Raw genomic sequence first — 9493 nt, forward strand, 5'->3', positions numbered from 1 at the left:
ACCAGAGCTGTTTCTGTCAGTCTCAGGTGTTTTCAGGAGCCTGAAGATGAGACATGGAGATGAAACAAACTGATGTTAGTGTAGAGGTCACTCTCATATGTAAAAAGTATGTCATGGCAGAAGTTTGATGGAGCTGACTCCTGCTGTATGTAACGGTTTTAGCTAACGTTATTATATTCATGAGCAAAGCTCACCAAATATGGTTCTCCACCAGATCTTTAAAGATCATATCCATGAAATGAGTTATTTAAAACATCAATTTCAGTCAAGGAATTAGTTTAGTTTAGTTTAGTGATCAAATATACATATTTTACGGTCTCTGATTAGTAATATAAAGCATAACAATACTTGTATGCATTCGTCTAGCGAATGCCTCAATGATATTATATAATTTACATTATCTCATGACCCATAAGCAACGTGACTTTACCAAACAGGATTTAGAGCAAAGGTAGCGTAAATCGAAACACAGTAAAAGGGACCAAGTCTGTGAGCGTGAATACAGAAAACCCATCACAAATGAATATATGTGACCCTGGACAACAAAACCAGTCTTATGGGTCAATTTTTCGAAATTGAGATTTTTACATAATCTGAAAGCTGAATAAATAAACTTTCTATAGATATATGAGTTGTTAAAATAGGACAATATCTGGCTGAGAAACAACCGTTTAAAACTCAGGAATCTGAGAGTGCAAAAAAATCAAAATATTGAGAAAATTGCCTTTGAAGTTGTTAATCAGGGGCACTGTGGCAGACCATCCACTCACAAAAATAAAGTTTTTATATATTTAAGGTTGGAAATTTACAAAATATCTTCATGGACCATGATCTTTACTTAATATCCTAATGACTTTTGGCATAAAAGAAAAATCGATAATTTTGACCCACACAATTTATTTTTGTCTTTTACTAAAAATGTTCCCGTGCTACTTAAGACTGGTTTTGTGATCCAGGGTCACATATATGGTTGTTTATTAAACTCTACACTGTAAAAAATGATTCTGTGTCGTAGTAGATTTCATGAAATTAATTGAGTAAACTTGACTTAATACAATTGTGTTCTTGTTTTTTAACCAAAATTTAAGTTAAAATTATAGAAATATCTTGGAATTCTAAATGCACAAATAATTGAGTGAATTCAACTTAATTTTATCATGTTCAACCCACTTAAAATTGTATAAAGGATCTTTATTTAATTATTTTGTGGTGGAACTACATGAATTATCTAAGTTAATTTCCCTAACTGAGCAGTGAATTTAGAGTTCCCAGCATGCTCTGCATGCGACAGCATTATGAGAGTCATTTTTGTGAAAAAGTGCTATTTTATGTGCTTTAGAATAAAATGAAAGACTTGATAGTGTTTATTGTTCAGTTGTCTTTAAGATTTAGAAGATATTCTGTTTGTATTTCTGAGTTTCGTGGTTACCATCTTTCAGAAGAGTGGTGCTTGTGCTTAGGTTGTGGGAGAGCTCAAGCTGTTTGTTTTTTCACACAGTGAACAGTAATGCTGCTAATGTCAGTACTGAGTCAACTCTCAGCTTACTTGTACAGCATATACTGTATGTTATAAACAATAATAAATGTTAAACTGAAGTTAAAAAAGATCAATAAGTTATCTCCAATGCTCAAATTAGTATTTCTTCTTGATTTTTAAAAGTTTATCATGTGACGTGCTTAAATATTTTAGGTAATTTTACTTGATTTATTCGTGTAATATTGTGTTAAAAATATGCTTTAAAGTACTTAAAAATATTTAGTGTAATACTGTTACCTTAATTTTTTTAAGTAAATAGCTGTGTCATTTTTTACACTGTACTCTACATGATAACAAAAACAATGATGATCGCATAAAACAAACAAATACATGAAACACAAATGCGCTTGGAAGAGCGGAGGGAGAAAGAGAGAGAGAGAGAGAGAGAGAGAGAGAGAGAGAGAGAGAGAGGACATGGCAGCGATTTCTGAACACCAATAAAAATCATCTTTAACAAAGAGGCACAGACTTAACGCAGCTATTCTATCAATAGAAACGGATACTTGCAAGCTCTGTGCTGGACCGATATCCATATGCACGTGTAGAGATGGAACTGTTCAAAAGGTTTCAGAAGGCAAGTCCTGCCGAAAGTTGCGGGCCTCGTGATCGGCCCGCATGGCTTAACCACGTGGCAGTAGAAGTCCATTGTTCCATCCCTTTCCCCAGGGGGGGAAGGGCAGTCTCCGAAGAGACCGAAGGAAGGGACGAAGCCGGAAGAGAAGAGAGGACGACAAGACAAGAGAAGGTTTTCAGAGCAGGCTCGATATTTAACCTCATGAGAGGGCATGCCCACCTGAGTTTGAATCGACCAATCAGAGTTGAGCAGGGAAGAGGTTTTTTGTCCACTCAACAGCTAATTTGCATCTTTGTGACCTCCTGGCAACTTTACAAAATATCATTCCCAATTATAACATAATGAAAAGAAAGTGTTCTATGGTCACACAATGTATATACAAGGAGGAATTGTAAAGACAAACATTTAGATATCAAAAATGGACAGGTTTGAATTGCAACAAGTCATGATTCATTCAGATGGAATGCATACAAACAAAGCCTGAATTAAACTTGTATATCTAACTGTGACAGACTATTTAAAATGGCATGAGCGCCAACACACAACCTAGATAGTTAGATATATGTATAGAAGATAGTTAGAGATGAGACAGAGACTTCTCACCAATGCTTTGAAGCATAGGGGTCGTAAATATCCAACAGAGAGACAAAACGTTATCAAAACTCTAAAACCAGACCCCTGGAGCCAGGTTTTTGCTATGGTCTTTTGATGATGATAGCAAAAGAAACCAGGACAAAAGGGAGTGGTATGGAGGACTAAACCTGCAAAAATTATAAATAAATGAATGTATAAATAAATAAATAAATATATAAACGAATAAATGTAATAATATGAAAATAAATACAGGAATGAATGGTTTGATAAAACAAAATAATTCGTTTTAGCTATTATTGATCTTAGCTTTAACTTTTCTTTTCATTTTTTAAATTGATTTATTATTTTTTGTGTCCATTTTTAATTTTTTTTTTTTTAGATTATTTTATTTATCATTTCCTTTTATTTTTACATTTATTTATTTATACGTTTATTTATTTTTATATTTATTTATTATCGCATGTATTTATTTCCACTTTTATTTATTTATTCTTGAATTTATTCTTACTTTTCTGTATCTTGTATGATAATTAGTTGGGTTGGTCTTGCCTACTATTGGTTCAGCGTAGATTGAAGCGTTTGATCGATTACTCTTGTCTTGTTTTGGACTAACGTCACGTCACTCACTGATAGTTTGCTTCGTGTATAACGTTAAGTAATTATGGCGGGCGCACAATTAGCTAGAGAGTTACAGCATTTAGCCAATGAAGTCGATAACCATGCATCAAATGACTGTGTGTCATTTAGATTAGGTGCGCTTATTGATGATTTATTACAGATTGACGGCGAGATAAATGACAAAGTTCTTCAAAATCTGTGCGAGTCAGGGGGTGCTAAGGTGGTGACCAAGTTCCGGTTACAGGTCCTCTGCCAAAGAGGTGCATGAACGACCTCAGCAGATTCGTCGATTCTGAAAGCACAAGACGACTTGATATTAAGATGTCTAATAAACACAGACTTTCTTGTTACATGATTTTGACTTTTTTGTTAAGATTGCAAATTATTGGTATGATCGCCCGTAACGGCTGAAGCGAGGTGAAAAAATAAATAAAGCGATTTGACACGGGATTCGTACCCATACAATAAAGCGAGTCAGCGTGTCACTACGGTAACAATCACACTAAGCTATTTCGCAATGCTAGCTGCTGCGGATCTTTGCAATAATATCAAGATGTCACACAACAATATGCAGCTGGATGAATCAAGGGAATATGCCCGTTTTAACTTGTGACCTCTGTGTTATTTATCTCTTATGGAATGTAGTTTACGAGTACCGTTTAGTAACCACGTCTTTTTAGAAGGAATGGTTTCCATTTGATAGCCCCTGTAGTGAAAGAACGATGCTCATTACTACCGTGTTAACTTGTGACTTAAGTTCACTATGTCTCAATTCATTTACATTATGTTACATCATGTTACATTAAATCTTTACACTTTTTCTAACCGAAAGGCTGCTTATAACTATCACTTTGACAAAGCGTTAGCTTGCGACTTCGGTTTACAAGCTCATCTGTGTAGTTAAACCTTATTACATTTTGTGCTTTATGATTTTCACCAGTTGAACTGTAACACCACCATAGCACCCTCTGACTCGCACAGACTTTGAATGTGCTGCAAAGAGGCTAACAACCGAGGGAGAACTTTGTCATTTATCTCACCGTCAATCTGTAATAAATCATCAATAAGTGCATCTAATCTGAATGACACATAGTCATTTGATGCATGGTTATCGACTTCATTGGCTAAATGCTGTAACTCTCTAGCTAATTGTGCGCCCGCCATAGTTACTTAACGTTATACACGAAGCAAACGATCAGTGAGTGACGTGACGTTAGTCCAAAACAAGTCAAGAGTAATCGAACAAACGCTTCAATCTACGCTGAACCAATAGTAGGCAAGACCAACCCATCTAATTATCATACAAGACACAGATAAGTAAGAATAAATACAAGAATAAATAAATAAAAGTGGAAATAAATACATGCGATAATAAATATATATAAAAATAAATAAACGTATTAATAAATAAATGTAAAAATAAAAGGAAATGATAAATAAAATAATCTAAAAATAAATAATAATAATAATTAAAAATAATTAAAAATGGACACAAAAAATAATAAATCAATTTAAAAAATGAAAAGAAAAGTTAAAGCTAAGATCAATAATAGCTAAAACGAATTATTTTGTTTTATCAAACCATTCATTCCTTTATTTATTTTCATATTATTACATTTATTCGTTTATATATTTATTTATTTATTTATAATTTTTGCAGGTTTAGTCCTCCATAGAGTGGGGGTTGATGGCTCTTCTTTCAATGACTCCGACCATTTGGCTTATGCTAGATTCTCTACAAGTATAAACATGTTTTTGGTAATACAAATGTTTGGCTAATGATTCATTCGTAAATTTTGATCACTTTCCTTTGAATGTGTCACTGAATTTGCCTCAACCGTCAAAGTCAGACCTTCAGCGGTTTAGAGCTTTGCTTATAATTCACCTGAAACAGAGACATGAACATATAAGTACTATTAGAACACACAAAACTTAATTTCCAAAATACTTAACTGTAAATTGAAACTGTAAATTGCTATCATTTAATGTGGACTTTTTAAAGTCCTTTAAAAGAAACATTAATATATCACCTTTAAAAAATTAAGTATGACAGGGTTGTCAGACTTCTGAGCTGAACTGATTGGTTAGCACTGTGAGAAATACCTGTCTCTTTATTCTTCATAATGAGAATAAAAATATTTTAGAATATGGTTTATGGAAGTTCAGCCAGTAGAAGTAAATAATGATTGATGCTAGGATAATATAGTTAATATAATATTTGTTTTAAATATTAAGTAGAGTATATACATTTTAACTATCCTAAATAATTAGTAAAGCAGATTCCCATAAATTATATAACCATAGAATATCTTAAATTATTAAAAAAACATAAAATATATGATTAAAAACAGTCTGAAACTTACCTGTGTGGTGTTGTCAGTCTGCAGGCACCTCAGCAGGACTGTTAAATCAGGACTTTAATTCAGGACAAACAACCAATCAGGAGGCAGCTTCTAAATAACTGATTTACTATAAACCAAAAAAGGAATAAAGAACCCTTTCAAAGAACCATTTCAGCTGTAAAGGGGTTCTTCAGATACATGGTTCTAAATAGAACCTTTACCATCATTAAAGAACCTTTTAAGAACCACATTTCTTTTAGAGTAAAGAGTGAAGAGAGATGTTTATATTTCCTTATATGTTTTCATAATACCTCACTGTTCCTAATAAATCTCCATACTGCACAGTGGCGGCAGGTCAATAGGGGGCGCTGGGGCGCCGCTCCCTTAAAGTTATCCAGAGAAGAAAGCTACTTTAATATGCCAACAATAAGTTTAATATATATCGCAAATTAATAACGTAATAAAATAATTTAGTCGTACTATTCCACCGTTAGTCATATTCTGCGCCCCAAACCCTCCCACTTTTGTTGTAAGCGAATCAATATTGTGTTTATATTTTTGGCCTCATGTGATTGGACCGTTCTTAACGCCTCTCATTACCGCTCAGCAGATTGTCATTTGACTGACAGGTACTGATTAACGTGGAAGCAAGCGAAATTATCTCGAGATGAAAGAAAATTCGGTTTTATCTTTACAAGAATACCCGTTTCAAAGGCGTTCAGATGAAGAAAAAAAACGGATCAAGGAGCTTGGACCAGATCGACCCAACTTGCAAATTCAGCAGCAGTCAAGTGATCGCACTTCTTATGGAAAACGGAGTTGGCTAGCTGGATGCGATGTAAGTCATGCCTTTTATTGTTTTCCCTGTTTGCTGTTTCAAAGTCTTGGCACCGAAACGTTGTGGACAACAACAGGGGTTTGCGATTTAAAACACCTCTCTGATAAGTGCAAGCGACATGAAAGTAGCCGCAGCCATCTTGACAACGCTATGAGGCTCCAGTTTTTTGGGAAGCTTAGCATTGCTGAACAGCTAGATGAAGGCTACAGGATTGGCATTAGAAGGCACAATGAAGAGGTCACAAAAAATCGACACATCCTGTCTAGAATAATAGACTGTGTAAAATTTTGTGGCGCATTTGAGCTGGCTTTGCGTGGCCACAATGAGAGCGAGAGCTCAGATAACCCGGGATATTCCGTGGCTTGGTCGACTTTGTTGCTTCTCCTGATGGAGTTTTGAAAGAGCACCTCGAGAATGCCTCTGTGTTTAAGGGAACTTCGAAAACCGTGCAGAACGAGCTGTTGGACTGTATGTTGTCTGTTATGAGGGAACACATAATCCAAGAAGCACAAAACAGCGATTTTCTATTAATCCAGGCCGACGAGACCACCGATATTGCCACACAGTGCCAACTTGTGCTTGTGCTGCGCTACATTGATGGCAAAAGCAACGTACAGGAGAGGTTTTTTGCTTTTATTCATCTGCATTCAACTACAGCTGATTCCATCGCTACAGCACTAAAAGAGCATCTTACTGTCATCCTTCCAGAAGATCAGAAGAGTAAACTCATCTCCCAAGCGTATGATGGAGCCAGCGTGATGAGAGGTGCCACTGCAGGTGTTCAAAGGAAGATTCAAGATGTGTACCCAAATGCCCATTACATCCACTGCTACGCTCATCAGCTCAATCTAATAATGCAAAAGGCCACTTCTCACATACCCAAAGTTAGAATTTTTTTTTCTAACCTTGGAGGATTTGCCAGCTTTTTTTCAAGATCACCCAAGCGCACAGATGTTCTTGATAAAGTAGTTGCCCATAGACTACCAACATCAAGCAGTGTTAGATGGAACTTCCACAGCCGTGCCATCAATACAGTGTTTGAGCACAGAGAGGGCCTCATTCGCTGTTTTGAAACTATTCGAGACTCAGGTGACTTTGACCCTGTTACCACCAGAGAGGCAGGAGGCTTTGCCATGCTGCTGGAGGATCAGGATTTTAATTTTTTTCTGCAACTTTTCCACAACATCATGCCACACGTGGACATCCTCTATGCCAAACTCCAGAAGAAGGACATAGATTCAGTCCACATTAAGGGGAGCATCCAGCAGTTCCAGCAGGACATACAGAAGATCAAGTAGCAGCAGTATTCCTTCTTTTGAATTTGTTATCATTATTATTGTTATTAGTCATACATTTTCTTAATCCTTTGCAGAAATTCTCTCCATTCTCTGGTTATCCAAAGCAGTGAAGGAGCTTCTCAACCAAAGAGGCGGCGGTTGCTTAGTCCAGACGTCCATGAACGGATTGCAACAGAGGTAAGTTTATTGTAGTCCTTGTTACTCTGCAGTTTTTCATAGAAAAGCTATCAAAGGAAGCTATCAAAAAGAAAGTAAATATTAACAACAAGTTAAACGGCATGGTTTCATTTACCCTCTTTGGGTACTAAATGTGTTCTCATGTCTTTGAGTTTATAATTTTTTTGCTTAAATATTGTAGCAAAGAGTAGATCCTTTGATATTGGGCTTTATTAAACTTTATGAAACTATACTACATTTATTTGCAATGCATATTTTACTACAAGTCAATCTATTTAACCATTTTCATAGTCTTTAAATAGTGATCTATTTAGATTTGTTATTCTTAGGTTTCCTCTAGTGGTGTGCCCTTTTTATCTGATTGATATGAAAATGGCTGATAATAAAAAAATGCTATTAGCGCCCTAAGCATCAGAAGTTCATGAAACTTGGCATGTTTGTCTAGTCCATATGTATGAAGTTTGGATAAATCAGGGATTCAAACACTGAAACTGGTCTCCGTCTCTCTATGACTTACAACTGATCATGTTGCAGTTGAAATTGACATTTTGTCATCACTACATCCTTTTTGTTTTTGTCCTTCACTCTGTAGGTCTGTGACACCATACTCCAACACACCATGGAACGGTTCTGCTTCACAAGCCACCTCGTTAGTGCCACCCTGCTGCAAGCAGACAGGTTTGAACAGTACACAGTGGCGTTTCCTGAAGATGCACTGAGTAGGACTTTGAAGGCCTATCCAGTGCTCAATGGGAGTAAGCTAAAGACAGAGCTTAGTCTCATCTACTGCAAGGAAGAGTTCAGAACCTGTTGTGGTGCTGTGGACCTACTGCAGCTGTTTAAGGAGAACAATCTTGAAGAAGTCTTTTCAGAGACTGTCACTCTCCTAAAGATCCTCATCACCACACCCATGACCACAGCAGAGGCTGAGACGTGTTTCTCAACTTTGAAAAGAGTTAAGACTTTTCTGAGAAATAGCATGACCCAGGAGAGACTAAATGCATTGGCCATGCTGTCAATGGAGAAGAGAATGGTGACTGAGATCATTGACTTTAACCAGAAGGTCATTGAGAAATTTGCAAGTCAGAAAGAAAGGAGAGCAAAATTTATTTTCAAATAGTGTTAATGGCCAATGATTAGGTAACCATAGTGTGTTGTGTTTTTTTTTAATGATTACCTTGATTACTTCATTACTGATAATATACCCACATTCAATTCAAATTCACTGATTCATAGTACATTTATTTGCATGTATTAACATTGACTGTAATAATGATACATCACCTGATTAATGGCTATTTATAGTCCTGCATTACTGACAGTTGTTGTTTGCGCCCCCCCAAATATTTTTAGCACCAGCCTCCACTGATACTGCACTCACTCGTTTTCCTGCATTTGGGCCACCATGTAAGATATTACTTAATGTGAATTCCTTAGGTCCTATCTTCCCAAATGTTCTGCCGAAATATACGCGAATGGTCAGGTGACTTGTTTGTACGCCGAGTGACAACAAAA

The 9493-nt window shown here is 36.1% G+C and overlaps 1 protein-coding gene across 1 annotated transcript; it reads left to right on the forward strand.

Annotated features, from left to right (window-relative positions):
* The first annotated feature begins 6480 nt into the window (after positions 1 to 6480).
* LOC130559791 (zinc finger MYM-type protein 1-like) lies at positions 6481 to 9117 on the forward strand. The gene is made up of 3 exons (XM_057343068.1): positions 6481 to 7797; positions 7876 to 7978; positions 8571 to 9117. The coding sequence occupies exons 1-3, from the start codon at positions 6974 to 6976 to the stop codon at positions 9096 to 9098; spliced, it is 1455 nt and encodes a 484-aa protein (XP_057199051.1). The 5' UTR covers positions 6481 to 6973; the 3' UTR covers positions 9099 to 9117.
* The last annotated feature ends 376 nt before the right edge of the window (positions 9118 to 9493 follow it).

This window comes from Triplophysa rosa, linkage group LG10, assembly GCF_024868665.1.
Source record: "Triplophysa rosa linkage group LG10, Trosa_1v2, whole genome shotgun sequence".
NCBI lineage: Eukaryota > Metazoa > Chordata > Actinopteri > Cypriniformes > Nemacheilidae > Triplophysa > Triplophysa rosa.

Bases quoted from the DNA above. Each gene is read 5' to 3' on its own strand.
- LOC130559791 (XM_057343068.1), top strand. From the start codon at position 6,974: ATGTTGTCTGTTATGAGGGAACACATAATCCAAGAAGCACAAAACAGC. The intron at 7,798-7,875 runs GTAGCAGCAGTA...AATCCTTTGCAG, and splicing joins CAGGACATACAGAAGATCAA to AAATTCTCTCCATTCTCTGG. The intron at 7,979-8,570 runs GTAAGTTTATTG...TTCACTCTGTAG, and splicing joins ATGAACGGATTGCAACAGAG to GTCTGTGACACCATACTCCA.